Source organism: Oenanthe melanoleuca, unplaced genomic scaffold (genome assembly GCF_029582105.1).
Source record: "Oenanthe melanoleuca isolate GR-GAL-2019-014 unplaced genomic scaffold, OMel1.0 S150, whole genome shotgun sequence".
NCBI lineage: Eukaryota > Metazoa > Chordata > Aves > Passeriformes > Muscicapidae > Oenanthe > Oenanthe melanoleuca.
In genome coordinates this window covers 2,494-20,690 of record NW_026612799.1, presented here as the reverse complement: position 1 = coordinate 20,690, position 18,197 = coordinate 2,494, and the positions used below count along the sequence as shown (strand labels likewise).

Sequence of the window (18,197 nt, the reverse complement as noted above, 5' to 3'; positions counted from 1 at the left end):
GAGAGTAAAGAGAGAAGAGGAGAAAAGAAGACAGTGATTTCCCGTTTACAATACAATAAATCTTCTTCTATGATGAATATTCTAATTTCTACTAACCAATGTAATACAATATACAACTTCTATAGCATTTACATACAGCCTATAGAAATCCTTATATTAGCATAGCCTGTTACATTTTAAACTCTAAGCACTAGTTCTTGGACCCTGGCAAGTCTTTCTGTAACCTTTGGTCTTGCTGTGTGGCAGAGGGCATTGCTCTATTAAGAGGGGATTACCTTCAGGGGTCATCCTATTGTTTCATGCTTATTCAGTAACTAAGGATTGGTACCTCAAAAGTGGCTTTCATTTCAATTTCGTTCATGGTTTCTATATTCCCAGAATCTGAGCATTCATATTTGTAAGATTTTTCCTGTTTTATCTTACGCAACAGGGAGCCAGTGAAATGCTGTCCCTGAATCCCAATTCCTTCTGCCTTCTGCCCCAGCTGCCAAACTTCAGCACTTTGACACAAGAGGGAAGGTCCATCACAGTGTGAAAAACAATTGGATGAATAAAATTTCAAACAGCCACAGAGTGGTCCAGGCTTAAGATAGGGGTGAATGTAATTATTAATAACTTAAAGAAAAATGGTATTTGTGGTCCTTCAGCAAAGACGGAATTTGCCCAACCTCCTCCTTGAAAGAGGAGCCGTGTTTTTCCCTTTGGATCCTGAATGATGTGGTGCTGCTTTCCTGGGTAGAATTGCTGGGAACACCTTTTCTTGGACGATCTGGAAGTCCTGCTGCTTGAGCACTAAAAAGAGTCCACAGATCTTGACTTTCCCAGTGCCACCCAGGACATCGATGCTATCACTCAGAGCAAGACAATATCTGTAGCCTGATCCCTTCAGTTCCATCCCCTCATTTTTTGTTGTAAGTTTTGGTGCCCACCTCACTCAGCACCAGTCTGAGTGGTAGCATTGGCCTGGAGAGGAGAGACTGTGTCCCATCCCAGTGGACAAGTCTAGGAGATAAGGGCTGATGGGTGTGTCTCAAGCACAGAGAGCTGGATGCCCCTGGAGCCAGCCAAGGCTCGTGGGTGTGTTGGGTCTGGCTGAGATGCAGTTCATGTTCCCCACAGCAGCCCTGGCAGGGCTGTGCTCTGTGCTGGGTGTTACAAAGGTGTGGGTAACACTCAGTCCTTTGGCTCCTGCTGAGCAGGGCTCACACAGCATCAGCGCTGTCTCTCAACATTCCCTTCCCCATCAGGAGCTGGGGGACGGCAAGATCCTGGGAGTGCATCAGACAGTTGACCCATATTGAGTAAAAGGGATATTCCATGCCATATGACATGAACTTAAACACAACAGCTAAGCAAAGGAGAAACTAGTCTGGGCATTTGTAATTTGCAATGTTTATCCTCAAGGAACACCACTACATTTGCTCAAGCCCTGCTTCCTGGGATTTGGCCAGGTAGAAATTTCTGGTTGGATGAAAAAAAAATAAAATAAGTGGCATCTTTCTTTTGTCTTCTTCCTGTTTAACTACTGTGTGCACAATATTTTGGTTATGTATTTGCAAATAGTATTATCTTAAAATTCTAGTTGTTTTTTTCCTATATTCTCTTCCGTTTCACCTCAGAATGGAAGTGATGGAGTGGCAGGATAGTGCAGGCCATCCAACCAAGGTCAACCAAGCACAGCTCGTAATAACAACCAAGGATTGTCAGTAAGAACATGTTGTGAGAAAGTCCAGCGTGTGGCTGAAGCCCTAGAGAGGTAGGGCAGCAGTTTTCTGAGAGAAGTGTCCTTGCTGTGTCTGGTGGAGGGAAGCAAAACGCAAGAGAGAGGAAGAGAAGGAAGGAAGTGGAGAAATGGGCATGGACTGTTGACCTAATGCTGAGCCAGTAGGGAGGAATCAAGACGTATCACGTGCCTGCATGGAATGCCACCAGACCATGATCCCAGCATTCTGCCTCCTCTGACGTGTTTATGTCCTGGAAATTCTTGAGGCTCTCATCCTGGCCCTAAAACTAAAAGGTTTTTCAAACACAGAAACCATAAATGAAAAAGCAGCAAAGTAGGAAACCAGGACACAGCCCCTACCATTAGCTGGCATGGTGCACATTTGACATGAGCTGGTCACAAAATTATGACTTCCATTAACATGCCTCTGGGCCTGAGGCAGTGCAGGACTGCTATAAAAGGCAGCCCAAGTCTCTGTGCTCTCATCCACTTCTCTCACCTCCTCCTCCTCAGGAATCAGGTGAGTGGGAAACCTCTTCTCCTGCTGCTGCTTCTGCTGCTGCTGCTTCAAGACCGTCTCCTTCCTGGCTGTAGGTCTCAGCTGACAGGGGCTGTCACAGCCCAGGGCTGGGAGCTGCTTGTGCTGGGAGAGGGCAGGGGAGAGAAGGTCTTGTGCAGACAGAGGGAGGCTGGGACTTGGCTCAGGTGGCTCCTGGGCTTTGAGCTGGGCAGTGCAATGTGGGCCAGCAGGTGCCTGGGCTGCAGGGTGTTTGGGTGCAGTGCTGCTCCTCATGTGTCCTCACTTTCTGCTTCTCCTTTCCTTCTATCCTAGGTGCTCCTGTGACCCCGAGCCATGTCCTGCAACCCTTGCTGCCAGCCCTGTGGCCCCTGCCCGCTGGCCAACAGCTGCAATGAGTGCTGTGTCAGGCAGTGCCAGAGCTCCCACGTGGCCATTGAGCCGCCTGTTGTGTTGGTGACCCTGCCCGGCCCCATCCTCAGCTCCTTCCCACAGAACACTGCCGTGGGATCCTCCACCTCTGCTGCCATTGGCAACATCCTCAGCTGTGGTGGAGTGCCCATCAGCTCCGGGGGCTTTGACCTCTCCTGCATCACCAGCTGCTATGGTGGCAGCAGATGCCGTCCCTGCTAAATCTGCTGGCAGTGCCCTTGGGAACATTGGGGTCTGGAGTCAAAGACCTCAGAACATGGTACTGAATTGAAGACGGATCTTTGGAACGTTGTATATTTAGGCTGTTTGGTTTTTGTTGCTTTATGGCACTATCTATTCTTTCCCTTCCCTCTGTTCCTTCACTCCCACACAATGCCAGCCCTGTGGGACCTGTTGTACTTCTTACCTCTGCAGGCCAAGCAGACAGACATCCCTCCTGCATTGTAGTGGCTGCTCTTAGAGCCCTCTGTGAGCCTCCTGATGTACTTCTTAAACTCAATAAAATTGTTTACGCATCCAAACTGATGCCTCTAAGTTTTCCTACCTTCTGTGGGAACTCTTCCTGTGAGATCAGGGGAAAAGCTGGTGAAAGCAGAGGGTGAGAAAACATGCAGCTGATTTTGTTTTGTACCCATTCCCTTGGTGCTCAAAACACATTCCACAGACAGTGCTGGCTCACCTAGAAGAATGCCATGAAGATGCATCTTTAGAAAAAACAATCCAATGCCTTTCTGAAGAAGGAAAAGCAGAGTGTGTAATAGCTTCACTTGTCTGGTCAGGGCAGAGATAATTTCATTCTCTATGTGAAACCATGACCAGGGTTTTCCTGACCAACTGGAGGAGAAGTGGTCTGAGCAGCCAGGGAGGCCCAGTGTCCCAAGTAAAACTCCAGAACCTACATGTTGCACCCTGAGAACATGGACTTCTATCAAATCATTGAGCAGGAAAGGCTGTCCAACATTTCTACAGCTGTGCCCACAGAGCCAGGGGCACTGACACATTGCCAGCCATGCCCAGGTGCGCACAGAGATGAAGGCAGACGCACAGAGCCCGGCACACGTGCACAGGCACACGGCCAGGGCGGCTGCACACAAGTGCTCTGCCCTGAGCACAACCATCCCCAGCCAGGCCAGAGGCTCTCAGGGGCTCTTCCCACCAGGGCACAAGCACAGGCATGTGCAGATACTCGCACACACTGGGGCACAGCCACACTGCCACACACATCACTGCTCATGGCTGAGCACACGGGCCACAGGCCATAGCAAGGCATGGCACTGAGGAGATGCTGGGGAGCTCTGGTCCAGAGCTGCTCCAGAGCACACAAAGCAGGACTCATGCTCAGGCAGCAGAGCTACACCAGGCTCAAGGTGCGTGCAGGGTAAAGGAGGAAGGCAAAGAAGGATCATTAAAAAGACAAAGCATATTGTGAGGCCATTTGGTGCTGGGCAAATGACTGGAAGGTCGTGGAGCAGATGAGGACAATGCAGTCAGGAGGATTTACAAGAATCTGGCAGCATTATAAATGTCCACCACAGTGTCCCAGGCTAACATCACCTGATATCCGTTGGATCCCTTCTGCATTTAGTTCATTTCTTCTGCCCACACTGACACATCCTTGCCCCCAGGAAACCTGGAATCTCCCATACCAGCATTCAGAAGAAGTGTTTTTGAGGGAATGGATATGATGTAAGACAGGAAATGCAAAGTCATTGTACAGGGGAAAAACCAACTCATGGCATACCATTCCCAGAGATGTTTCCAGTTCATTTGGGATCATGCAGGAATATCGTCACTCAAGCAGTATGAACTGTGGGCCCTGAGGCACTGTGGGGCCAGGATAAAAGGCAGCCTAACTTGTGGCTCTGTCAACCACTTCTGTCACCTCCTTCTCCTTGGCAACCAGGTGAGTTGCAAGCCCCTTTCTCCTCCTCCCTGTCTGGAACTGCATTGAGCTTTCCAGCCCTTCTTCCTGCCCCTTGCTCTTCTGGGAATGTTCTGCCATGGTGGTGGTGTGGGCAGAGGGGAGACCGTGTGTTGTGGGCAGAGGCTGGGGCTGGGCTGAGGTGCTGATTTTCCTGGAGCCCAGGCAGGAGCACGGCTGGGCCTGGCTGAGCTGGGAAGGAGCGTGCTGGGCTCAGGCAAAGGATGCCCAGTTTGGGCCTGCACAGCCTGGAGCTGGGCAGGCAGCAGGGCTTTGTGTGGTTTGGGGTGCCTTGCGGGCTGTGTCTGAGGTGTGCGTGTGCTCTGCTTGCTCCCTGCCCTGTGTGCCAGCTGCAGCGCCAGGCTCCAGACATGTCCTGCCCTGAGAAGTGCCAGCAGTGCCAGCCCTGCAACTCCTGCTGCCAGCCATGCGGCCCCTGCCCGCTGGCCAGCAGCTGCAATGAGTGCTGTGTCAGGCAGTGCCAGAGCTCCCACGTGGCCATTGAGCCGCCTGTTGTGCTGGTGACCCTGCCCGGCCCCATCCTCAGCTCCTTCCCACAGAACACCGTGGTGGGATCCTCCACCTCCGCTGCCGTTGGCAGCATCCTCAGCTCTGAGGGAGTGCCCATCAGCTCCGGGGGCTTTGACATCTCCTGCATCACCCGCGGTTGTGGTGAAAGATGTTGTCGTCCCTGCTAAAGATGCTGCTGCCAACATCCTTGGGCAAGCACCTCCAAAGTCTCAGAGCCCACTGCTGGAATGAAGATATAGTTTTGCAACATTCGATTTAAGCTTTTTGGTTACTACTTCCTTCTCCTGCTCTCTCGTCTCTCTTCCCTTCCTTTCCATTCCCCACCACCCAGTGCCAGCCCAGTGGGACTGTCTGCTCCCCCTCTATTCCTCTCTCTATCTGCAGCCCAGGCTGCTGGACACGCCCTTTGCATCTTTGTGCTTGCTCCCAGTGCTGTCTGTCACCTAGCTGCTTTTCTTCTTTAGACTCAATAAATTTATTTTGCATTCAACCCTGGGTCTTGTATTTCTCCTTCATTCTGGGACAACTCTTGCAGTCTCCTCAGGAGTGCCATGAAAAAGCAGAGAGTGAGACTGATTTCTACGGGTTTTCCATGTGCCTTTTCCATTGGAGCTGACAATGACATCCCTGACAATGAGGGTGGTGAGGCACTGGAAAAAGGTGCCCCGAGAAATTATATATTTGTCATTCCATGAAGTCTTCAAGGCAAGGTTGCTCAGGAATTTGAGCCACTTGATTTGGTGGATGCAGTCAATGCCTCTTTTCTGGGGAGCCGGTGTATTTGAAAATGAAATAAAAATGATCTTTAGATCCCTTTGCATCCAAAATGAGTTGACACAGTCACCCCACTGAAATAACCACCAAACCATGGTGGAAAGAAAGAGTAAATTTTTTTCCCATATCTCACACCATGGGGAGGTTGAAGCAACGCTTGGGCAGAGATGCACAAGTGGGAGCATTTTCCTCCTTAGGTTCAGTCCTTGCTGGCACAGCTCGTCTTTGCTGCTGTGCCAGAGTTGGTCTGTGAGAGGGTCTCCAAGCCTCTCATACCACCAGCATTGTTCCTGTACAGATTGTGCTTCTTCAAACACAGGATGAAAGAGCTGCAGGCAACCTTTATATTTTTTTTGGATGCTGTTGGAGCTGTCTTTGTCATACATGGGTGGAGCTGCGGGAGTCTTTTTGGTGGATTAGAAAGTCCTGGACAAAACTCAAGTGCTCTGTTGAAGCTAAAGCTTACAGTTGCAGTTTATTATAAAAGACGCTGCTAGGGGCTGCCCGGCACAGCCCCAGAGCAGGACAAAAAGAGATAAAAGCAGGGAGAGAGAGAGAAGAGGGACAAGAGAGCAAAAGGAGAGAGTAAAGAGTGAAGAGGAGAAAAGAAGACAGTGATTTCCCGTTTACAATACAATAAATCTTCTTCTATGATGAATATTCTAATTTCTACTAACCAATGTAATACAATATACAACTTCTATAGCATTTACATACAGCCTATAGAAATCCTTATATTAGCATAGTCTGTTACATTTTAAACTCTAAGCACTAGTTCTTGGACCCTGGCAAGTCTTTCTGTAACCTTTGGTCTTGCTGTGTGGCAGAGGGCATTGCTCTATTAAGAGGGGATTACCGTCAGGTGTGGACGCCATTGAAGCCTCAAACTGAAAATGGCTAGGGCTTGAAACTTTTCTCATGCAGGGAAGCTCCCAGGCTGAGACAGTTTCTGTCTCATGCAGAGAAAGTTTTCCCAGGCTGAGACAGTTTCTCAGTTCCAGCCTGAGCCTTTCCCAGGGTGATAACGCTGGGGAAAAATAAAAAGGAATTAATAACAAGATTAATCACTTGTGCTTCGATGATAAACAGTTCTCACGGTTTGTGAGAAAGTTTTGTTTTCTTCAATTATCCAATAGACTGCTGTTCTGTTTGTAGTTTGTGGAACACACTATAAGAATATGGTCCGCCATTCAATAAACCGTTTCTTTAGCCACCTAGCTAGAGGAGTCCGTGTCGTTATTTTAGCGAAATTCATCGCGAGTAGCGACATTTGGAGGTTCCACCGAGATCGCCTTTCGTCGGAGCAGCGCGATCGGGTTCGGCTTTGGAGCCTCGGATCGGCGAGCGAAGTCCCGCAGCCCGCGGAGCCCCGGCAGCGCCAGGCCAAGAGATCCCGCAGACCCACAGAGCCGAGCGCCGATCAAGTCCGGACGGGGAGAGCCGCGGACTGTTCTCCTTCCCGGCGAGAGAGGTACTGCGCTTTCCCCCCTCCCTCCCAGCATAGCGGCTAGGTGGGAAATTCCGGGATGATGGGGAATCAGCAATCTAAGCAAGAACGAACCATACTTTCCTTATGGAGGGACGTTCTTGAAGGCTTGGATGCCCCAATCCCAGACCAGGACTTGGTAACTTTATTAGAGTGGGCAAAAGAAAGAGGATTCCCTGAGAACGAAGGAGTGGCTTTTTCTGAGAAAGCTTGGCGAGAATTAGGAAACCGATTGTATGAAGCTATATGTGAAGGGGAACCCTCAGCTGTCCCTATAATAAAAACCTGGGGGACCATCAATGTAAAATTGATGGAGGGGGAATCAGGCTCTGAATGGAGCGAAACAGGACAAAGCGGGGACGAGTTTGACTGGTACCCGGAAAAATCCCCGCAGTCGGAGTTGCCCCCCCCAAAGACCCCCGAGGGCGAAGCGTTTGTTGTTTAATGACTACGTTCCGGGCCCTCGATCAAAAGACTTTTTAGACGAACAAAGCACCAGCAGCGCGGGAAGACCCCCCCCAGTCGCTCCGCAGCACGTCGAGGCATTCATCCCCAGGGGGGCGGGATTGCAACGGGAACAGAGACAGTCACTCGCTGACGTCACCACACCCACCGCCCCTCCATTGCCGGCAGAAGCGGCCCAAACGCCTGTTATCCCGATCGATGTTGTTGAGCAGTTACTCGTGGCGGCCGCAACAGGTCGGTCGGCGGCTTTTCACGCGGCATTGCTACCTTACGCGGCTGACACTTCCACGGAATCGCGGCGGATCGCGGGCGGCCCGACCGTGGGGGTGGGCCCCGTACCGTCTGCGGGCCCGCCCCCAGGGACAGGGCAGCAGACACCGCCGGCCGCGCGGGCGGCAGTGCCGCCCCCTGAGCGGTGGTCGACATTCAGTTCCACGATCCCAGAAGTTCCGGGTTCCCCCGCCGATCTCTCCGGGACGATGTTACCCCCCCGCTTGTCGGTACGGCCGCGTCCTGCCGCGCTGACGACGGCCGGTGCCACCGTTCCCGCATCTTCAGCAGTGCCAGCGGCTTCCGTGATGTCTCCCGGCCGGCACGGATCGCCGCCATCGCTCCGGTCCGGCGCCGCGGATGCCGGCGACCTGCACCCCTCCCGCCGGAGGCGTGGTCTCGTATCGACCAGCAGGCGTGGCAGAAATCCCCACAGGTTTTGGGAAACGGTCAGGATGGGAGCATTGGAAAAGGGGGATTGGGACCTCTTAGAGAAGGTGGGAATGCCGAGGGGAGGGGCTCTCCGAATGGAGGGAAATGGCCAGGATGACCCTGCGGAGCTCTCCCCGGTCCCGGGGGACGGACTGTCACAGAGCAGTGACGAGGATGCCCACGGGACGGGAGGGGCTCAGGTTTTTCCTGTTTTCAAAGGAGTCCCACAGACAGGGCAACAGGACAGGCACGATCCGATTGCCTGGCGGGTGGTGCAGGATTCGCAAGATAAAGTAGCACGATATGGGCTTGGTTCTACTCAGGTCATGCAAATTCTTAGAGTGCTGAATACAGATTTACTAGCACCCTATGATATTAGACATATAGCCCAGGTGCTGTTTCAGCCTGTGCAGTTCAGAGTGTTTGAAGATACCTGGACACAGATGGCTGACCGGGCTGCTGCAGATAATATAGGACGGTCTCGAGAGGATCCCAGGCATGCTGTGGGTCGGGAAGTCCTGCTGGGTCAGTTTCGCTTTGCCAGCCCTGACCTGCAGGCCACCTGGGACCCTCTGATTCTTGAGCAATGCCAAAAAGTAGGTTTTGCAGCAATTTTAAAAACAATAGAGGCTGCAGCTCCTAAGCCGAGATATGTGAAAATTACTCAGGGTCCCACTGAGCCATTTTTGCAATTTGTTGAGAAGGTGGCAGCAGCCCTGGAAAAGCAGGTTGAGGATGATGTTCTCAGGCAGTTGTTGTGTAAGCAGCTAGCCAGAGACAATGCTAATGCAGATTGTGCTAAAATTATACAGGCCTTGCCAGGGGATCCTTCACTGACTGATATGGTACAGGCATGTGCTAAGGTAGGAACTATAGATCATCAGATCTCTACTTTGGCAGCTGCTATGTGGCATCATCAGAAACAGAGAAAACCTGGCAAGAAGCCAAATCAGGAACAGGCTAATAGGCCTACCTTTTTGTGTGCAAAATGCAAAAAGCCAGGTCATTATGCAAACCAATGCAAATCAAAGAAACCTTTTTTTAGCCAGGGAAACGAAAAGACGAGCGCTGCGGGGTACAGCGCGCAGATACAAGCAGTACCCCAGAATCTGGCAATGACACAGGTTTCCTCAGGCAGCATGCAGCCAGCACCCGTGGCTAAGCCGGCGTGGATGTATACACCTCAGACACAGTCATCTTAGACTCTGACAGGGTACACAAGGTTCCTCTGAATGCCACTGGGCCTCTGGGCCAGGGGCTGAGTGCACTACTCATAGGAAGGTCTAGTGCCACACTTCAGGGAATCTTTGTTCACCCTGGAGTTATTGATGCTGACTTCACGGGTCGAATATATGCTATGGTTTCTACGCCTTCTCCCCCTGTCACTATTCCGGCAGGAACTCGAATTGCTCAACTTGTGCCTTTTCATTCATCTGTTCTCAGGGTAGATCAACGAGATCGCAAAGACGGTGGTTTCGGATCCACAGGACCGCCACAAGTCTTTTGGACAATGAATATCTCCGATCAGCGCCCACAGATGATGTGCACTTTGACCCTCTCAGGTGCCACCCCATCTCAGGTTCAACTCAGAGGTTTGATTGATACCGGGGCAGATGTAACGGTGATTTCTCTTTCTGCTTGGCCTCCCACATGGCCACTGACCCCTCTTGGCCAAGCCATTGCAGGCTTGGGAGGCACAACACAGACCTTCATCAGTCAGAGGCCTGTGCTGATTAAAAATATGGAAGGGCAGACGGCTACAGTCCGACCCTACATCACTGCAGCCCCTATCAACCTCTGGGGACGGGATGTGTTGGCAGCCTGGGGTGTGCGCATGGAAGCAAATTTTTAATTGGGGTCACTGAAATGAAGGGCAAAAATTATTTTATGATGCCTTTACAGTGGTTGACTGATACCCCTGTTTGGCAGAAATAGTGGCCCCCACCAAAAATTAAGTAGATAGCCCTTTGTCAATTTGTGACCATTTTGGTCATTGATTTGAAGGATGGCTTTTCCACAATCCCCTTGTGCCCTGAGGACAGACCAAAATTCATGTTTTTACAGTGCCTGCAAATTCTGGGACAGAGATATCAATTGAAAGTTTTGCCAATTAGCCTGACACACTGCAGCAGGCTGCAGCAAGCTCTTTTTACTCACCAGGTATACCGAGTGGATTCTTCCATTGATATCTCTGTGTTTATCAGCACTCCGGATTTACATCCTACAGGTATCATTGGCCAGTTACCTGGCAGGATGAGTCTGGTTTGCAATCGCTGGAAGGCCATGAGACAGGTTCTGCTCAGATAATTGAGCTGAAGGCAGTCACAATGGCATTCCAACAATTTTCTCAGGTACTTTTGAATTTGGTCAAAAAGTTTTTTATATAAACAGAAAAGGGGAGTAGGCTGGTGAAGAACCACACAGCCGATTGGGAAAAGTTTTGTATACCTTCAATCACCTTACTGTGCCACAAGATTCTAATAATCTTGTTTTTGTGAGTTATTTCACTTTCTTACAGGCTGCAGATGATACATGCCTGCCTCATCGTTTGGGGAAGTGGGTATGCTTGCATCTCAACAGATACTGGGGTGCACTGCCTGCCTGCAAGGTGTGTCCGCCCTGACCTGCGACATCAGGGACAGAATGCAGCCGAGGCACAGTCTTCAAATGCTGAACAATATGCTGATTACCAGCCAGACGATCCCTCTGCAAGCAGAGGATGAGCATTCATCTGTTTCTTTGGAAATGTTTTAGCTTTAGTACATTGTTAAATGAGCTCTTTTGAAATATATTAAGAAATTATAAGTTTGGAAAATGGTGATGGGTTTTGCTATCAATGTTAGCACTGAGTTTCTCAAAAAGCACCAGGTGTGAAGATTTCCCTGAGTGCTTCAGGCATCCACAGATCTCCAGAGTGGTGTTTGTTCTCCTCCACGTAGGGCCCCCGTGGAGGACTACAAGCACTTCTTTCATTTCTTTTTTTTTAAAAACTATAAGGGGGACTTGTGGACGCCATTGAAGCCTCAAACTGAAAATGGCTAGGGCTTGAAACTTTTCCTCATGCAGGGAAGCTCCCAGGCTGAGACAGTTTCTCTCTCATGCAGGGAAAGTTTTCCCAGGCTGAGACAGTTTCTCAGTTCCAGCCTGAGCCTTTCCCAGGGGGATAACGCTGGGGAAAAATAAAAAGGAATTAATAACAAGATTAACACCTGGGCTTCGATGATAAACAGTTCTCACGGTTTGTGAGAAAGTTTTGTTTTCTTCAATTATCCATTAGACTGCTGTTCTGTTTGTAGTTTGCGGAACACACTATAAGAATGTGGTCCGCCTGTTCAATAAACCGCTTCTTTAGCCACCTAGCTAGAGGAGTCCGTGTCGTTATTTCAGTGAAATACATCGCGAGTAGCGACAGTCAGGGGTCATCTTATTGTTTCATGTTTATTCAGTAACTAAGGATTGGTACCTCAAAAGTGGCTTTCATTTCAATTTCGTTCATGGTTTCTATATTCCCAGAATCTGAGCATTCATATTTGTAAGATTTTTCCTGTTTTATCTTACGCAACAGGGAGCCAGTGAAATGCTGTCCCTGAATCCCAATTCCTTCTGCCTTCTGCCCCAGCTGCCTAAAACTTCAGCACTTTGACACAAGAGGGAAGGTCCATCACAGTGTGAAAAACAATTGGATGAATAAAATTTCAAACAGCCACAGAGTGGTCCAGGCTTAAGATAGGGGTGAATGTAACTATTAATAACTTAAAGAAAAATGGTATTTGTGGTCCTTCAGCAAAGACGGAATTTGCCCAACCTCCTCCTTGAAAGAGGAGCCGTGTTTTTCCCTTTGGATCCTGAATGATGTGGTGCTGCTTTCCTGGGTAGAATTGCTGGGAACACCTTTTCTTGGACGATCTGGAAGTCCTGCTGCTTGAGCACTAAAAAGAGTCCACAGATCTTGACTTTCCCAGTGCCACCCAGGACATCGATGCTATCACTCAGAGCAAGACAATATCTGTAGCCTGATCCCTTCAGTTCCATCCCCTCATTTGTTGTTGTAAGTTTTGGTGCCCACCTCACTCAGCACCAGTCTGAGTGGTAGCATTGGCCTGGAGAGGAAGAGACTGTGTCCCATCCCAGTGGACAAGTCTAGGAGATAAGGGCTGATGGGTGTGTCTCAAGCACAGAGAGCTGGATGCCCCTGGAGCCAGCCAAGGCTCGTGGGTGTGTTGGGTCTGGCTGAGATGCAGTTCATGTTCCCCACAGCAGCCCTGGCAGGGCTGTGCTCTGTGCTGGGTGTTACAAAGGTGTGGGTAACACTCAGTCCTTTGGCTCCTGCTGAGCAGGGCTCACACAGCATCAGCGCTGTCTCTCAACATTCCCTTCCCCATCAGGAGCTGGGGGACGGCAAGATCCTGGGAGTGCATCAGACAGTTGACCCAAATTGAGTAAAAGGGATATTCCATGCCATATGACATGAACTTAAACACAACAGCTAAGCAAAGGAGAAACTAGTCTGGGCATTTGTAATTTGCAATGTTTATCCTCAAGGAACACCACTACATTTGCTCAAGCCCTGCTTCCTGGGATTTGGCCAGGTAGAAATTTCTGGTTGGATGAAAAAAAAAATAAAATAAGTGGCATCTTTCTTTTGTTTCTTCCCGTTAACTACTGTGTGCACAATATTTTGGTTATGTATTTGCAAATAGTATTATCTTAAAATTCTAGTTGTTTTTTTCCTATATTCTCTTCCGTTTCACCTCAGAATGGAAGTGATGGAGTGGCTGGATAGTGCAGGCCATCCAACCAAGGTCAACCAAGCACAGCTCGTAATAACAACCAAGGATTGTCAGTAAGAACATGTTGTGAGAAAGTCCAGCGTGTGGCTGAAGCCCTAGAGAGGTAGGGCAGCAGTTTTCTGAGAGAAGTGTCCTTGCTGTGTCTGGTGGAGAGAAGCAAAACGCAAGAGAGGGGAAGAGAAGGAAGGAAGTGGAGAAATGGACATGGACTGTTGACCTAATGCTGAGCCAGTAGGGAGGAATCAAGACGTATCACGTGCCTGCATGGAATGCCACCAGACCATGATCCCAGCATTCTGCCTCCTCTGACGTGTTTATGTCCTGGAAATTCTTGAGGCTCTCATCCTGGCCCTAAAACTAAAAGGTTTTCAAGCACAGAAACCATAAATGAAACGGCAGCAAAGTAGGAAACCAGGACACAGCCCCTACCATTAGCTGGCATGGTGCACATTTGACATGAGCTGGTCACAAAATTATGACTTCCATTAACATGCCTCTGGGCCTGAGGCAGTGCAGGACTGCTATAAAAGGCAGCCCAAGTCTCTGTGCTCTCATCCACTTCTCTCACCTCCTCCTCCTCAGGAATCAGGTGAGTGGGAAACCTCTTCTCCTGCTGCTGCTTCTGCTGCTGCTGCTTCAAGACCGGCTCCTTCCTGGCTGTAGGTCTCAGCTGACAGGGGCTGTCACAGCCCAGGGCTGGGAGCTGCTTGTGCTGGGAGAGGGCAGGGGAGAGAAGGTCTTGTGCAGACAGAGGGAGGCTGGGACTTGGCTCAGGTGGCTCCTGGGCTTTGAGCTGGGCAGTGCAATGTGGGCCAGCAGGTGCCTTGGCTGCAGGGTGTTTGCTGCTCCTCATGTGTCCTCACTTTCTGCTTCTCCCTTCCTTCTATCCTAGGTGCTCCTGTGACCCCGAGCCATGTCCTGCAACCCTTGCTGCCAGCCCTGTGGCCCCTGCCCGCTGGCCAACAGCTGCAATGAGTGCTGTGTCAGGCAGTGCCAGAGCTCCCACGTGGCCATTGAGCCGCCTGTTGTGCTGGTGACCCTGCCCGGCCCCATCCTCAGCTCCTTCCCACAGAACACTGCCGTGGGATCCTCCACCTCTGCTGCCATTGGCAACATCCTCAGCTGTGGTGGAGTGCCCATCAGCTCCGGGGGCTTTGACCTCTCCTGCATCACCAGCTGCTATGGTGGCAGCAGATGCCGTCCCTGCTAAATCTGCTGGCAGTGCCCTTGGGAACATTGGGGTCTGGAGTCAAAGACCTCAGAACATGGTACTGAATTGAAGACGGATCTTTGGAACGTTGTATATTTAGGCTGTTTGGTTTTTGTTGCTTTATGGCACTATCTATTCTTTCCCTTCCCTCTGTTCCTTCACTCCCACACAATGCCAGCCCTGTGGGACCTGTTCTTACCTGTGCAGGCCAAGCAGACAGACATCCCTCTGGCATTGTACTGGCTGCTCTTAGTGCCCTCTGTGAGCCTCCTCATCTTCTTCTTAAACTCAATAAAATTGTTTTTGCATCCAAACTGATGCCTCTAAGTTTTCCTTCCTTCTCTGGAAACCCTTCCTGTGAGCTCAGAGGAAAAGCTGGTGAAAGCAGAGGGTGAGAAAACATGCAGCTGATTTTGTTTTGTACCCATTCCCTTGGTGCTCAGAACACATTCCACAGACAGTGCTGGCTCACCTAGAAGAATGCCATGAAGATGCATCTTTAGAAAAAACAATCCAATGCCTTTCTGAAGAAGGAAAAGCAGAGTGTGTCATGGCTTCACTTCTCTGGTCTGGACAGAGATAATTAATTCTCCATGTGATACAATGACCAGGGTTTTCATAACCAACAGGAGGAGAAGTGGTCTGAGCAGCCAGGGAGGCCCAGTGTCCCAAGTAAAACTCCAGAACCTACATGTTGCACCCTGAGAACATGGACTTCTATCAAATCATTGAGCAGGAAAGGCTGTCCAACATTTCTACAGCTGTGCCCACAGAGCCAGGGGCACTGACACATTGCCAGCCAGCCCAGGTGCGCACAGAGATGAAGGCAGACGCACAGAGCCCGGCACACGTGCACAGGCACACGGCCAGGGCGGCTGCACACAAGTGCTCTGCCCTGAGCACAACCATCCCCAGCCAGGCCAGAGGCTCTCAGGGGCTCTTCCCACCAGGGCACAAGCACAGGCATGTGCAGATACTCGCACACACTGGGGCACAGCCACACTGCCACACACATCACTGCTCATGGCTGAGCACACGGGCCACAGGCCATAGCAAGGCATGGCACTGAGGAGATGCTGGGGAGCTCTGGTCCAGAGCTGCTCCAGAGCACACAAAGCAGGACACATGCTCAGGCAGCAGAGCTACACCAGGCTCAAGGTGCGTGCAGGCTAAAGGAGGAAGGCAAAGAAGGATCATTAAAAAGACAAAGCATATTGTGGGGACATTTGGTGCTGGGCAAATGACTGGAAGGTCGTGGAGCAGATGAGGACAATGCAGTCAGGAGGATTTACAAGAATCTGGCAGCATTATAAATGTCCACCACAGTGTCCCAGGCTAACATCACTTGATATCCGTTGGATCCCTTCTGCATTTAGTTCATTTCTTCTGCCCACACTGACACATCCTTGCCCCCAGGAAACCTGGAATCTCCCATACCAGCATTCAGAAGAAGTGTTTTTGAGGGAATGGATATGATGGAAGACAGGAAATGCAAAGTCATTGTAGAGGGAAAAACCAACTCATGCCATACCATTCCCAGAGATGTTTCCATTCATTTGGGATCATGCAGGAATATCGTCACTCAAGCAGTATGAACTGTGGGCCCTGAGGCACTGTGGGGCCAGGATAAAAGGCAGCCTAACTTGTGGCTCTGTCAACCACTTCTGTCACCTCCTCTCCTTGGCAACCAGGTGAGTTGCAAGCCCCTTTTTCCTCCTCCCTGTCTGGAACTGCATTGAGCTTTCCAGCCCTTCTTCCTGCCCCTTGCTCTTCTGGGAATGTTCTGCCATGGTGGTGGTGTGGGCAGAGGGGAGACCGTGTGTTGTGGGCAGAGGCTGGGGCTGGGCTGAGGTGCTGATTTTCATGGAGCCCAGGCAGGAGCACGGCTGGGCCTGGCTGAGCTGGGAAGGAGCGTGCTGGGCTCAGGCAAAGGATGCCCAGTTTGGGCCTGCACAGCCTGGAGCTGGGCAGGCAGCAGGGCCTTGTGTGGTTTGGGGTGCCTTGCGGGCTGTGTCTGAGGTGTGCGTGTGCTCTGCTTGCTCCCTGCCCTGTGTGCCAGCTGCAGCGCCAGGCTCCAGACATGTCCTGCCCTGAGAAGTGCCAGCAGTGCCAGCCCTGCAAGCCTTGCTGCCAGCCCTGCGGCCCCTGCCCGCTGGCCAGCAGCTGCAATGAGTGCTGTGTCAGGCAGTGCCAGAGCTCCCACGTGGCCATTGAGCCGCCTGTTGTGCTGGTGACCCTGCCCGGCCCCATCCTCAGCTCCTTCCCACAGAACACCGCCGTGGGATCCTCCACCTCCGCTGCCGTTGGCAGCATCCTCAGCTCTGAGGGAGTGCCCATCAGCTCCGGGGGCTTTGACATCTCCTGCATCACCCGCGGTTGTGGTGAAAGATGTTGTCGTCCCTGCTAAAGATGCTGCTGCCAACATCCTTGGGAAGAACCTCCAAAATCTCAGAGCACACTGCTGGAATGAAGATAAAGTTTTGGAACATTGGATTTAAGCTTTTTGATTACTACTTCCTTCTCCTGCTCTCTCGTCTCTCTTCCCTTCCTTTCCATTCCCCACCACCCAATGCCAGCATCGTGGGACTGTCTGCTCCCCCTCTATTCCTCTCTCTATCTGCAGCCCAGGCTGCTGGACACGCCCTTTGCATCTTTGTGCTTGCTCCCAGTGCTGTCTGTCACCTAGCTGCTTTTCTTCTTTAGACTCAATAAAGTTCTTTTGCATTCAACCCTGGGTCTTGTATTTCTCCTTCATTCTGGGACAACTCTTGCAGTCTCCTCAGGAGTGCCATGAAAAAGCAGAGAGTGAGACTGATTTCTACGGGTTTTCCATGTGCCTTTTCCATTGGAGCTGACAATGACATCCCTGACAATGAGGGTGGTGAGGCACTGGAAAAAGGTGCCCCGAGAAATTATATATTTGTCATTCCATGAAGTCTTCAAGGCAAGGTTGCTCAGGAATTTGAGCCACTTGATTTGGTGGATGCAGTCAATGCCTCTTTTGTGGAGCGGCTGTGTATTTGAAAATGAAATAAAAATGATCTTTAGATCCCTTTGCATCCAAAATGAGTTGACACAGTCACCCCACTGAAATAACCACCAAACCATGGTGGAAAGAAAGAGTAAATTTTTTTCCCATATCTCACACCATGGGGAGGTTGAAGCAACGCTTGGGCAGAGATGCACAAGTGGGAGCATTTTCCTCCTTAGGTTCAGTCCTTGCTGGCACAGCTCGTCTTTGCTGCTGTGCCAGAGTTGGTCTGTGAGAGGGTCTCCAAGCCTCTCATACCACCAGCATTGTTCCTGTACAGATTGTGCTTCTTCAAACACAGGATGAAAGAGCTGCAGGCAACCTTCATATTTTTTTTGGATGCTGTTGGAGCTGTCTTTGTCATACATGGGTGGAGCTGCGGGAGTCTTTGTGGTGGGATTAGACGGTCCTGGACAAAACTCAAGTGCCCTGTTGAAGCTAAAGCTTACAGTTGCAGTTTATTATAAAAGACGCTGCTAGGGGCTGCCCGGCACAGCCCCAGAGCAGGACAAAAAGAGATAAAAGGGGGGAGAGAGAGAGAGAGAGAGAAGAGGGACAAGAGAGCAGAAAGAGAGAGTAAAGAGAGAAGAGGAGAAAAGAAGACAGTGATTTCCC

The 18,197-nt window shown here is 50.6% G+C and overlaps 1 protein-coding gene and 1 pseudogene across 1 annotated transcript; both read left to right on the top strand.

Annotated features, from left to right (window-relative positions):
- The first annotated feature begins 2,107 nt into the window (after nt 1-2,107).
- On the top strand, nt 2,108-3,113 carry LOC130266696 (feather keratin Cos1-2-like; annotated as a pseudogene).
- An 11,100-nt stretch (nt 3,114-14,213) lies between these two features.
- On the top strand, nt 14,214-14,640 carry LOC130266697 (feather keratin Cos1-2-like). Its single transcript, XM_056515961.1, has one exon. It carries the CDS (start codon nt 14,255-14,257, stop codon nt 14,549-14,551), a length of 297 nt encoding a protein of 98 aa, XP_056371936.1. The 5' UTR covers nt 14,214-14,254; the 3' UTR covers nt 14,552-14,640.
- The last annotated feature ends 3,557 nt before the right edge of the window (nt 14,641-18,197 follow it).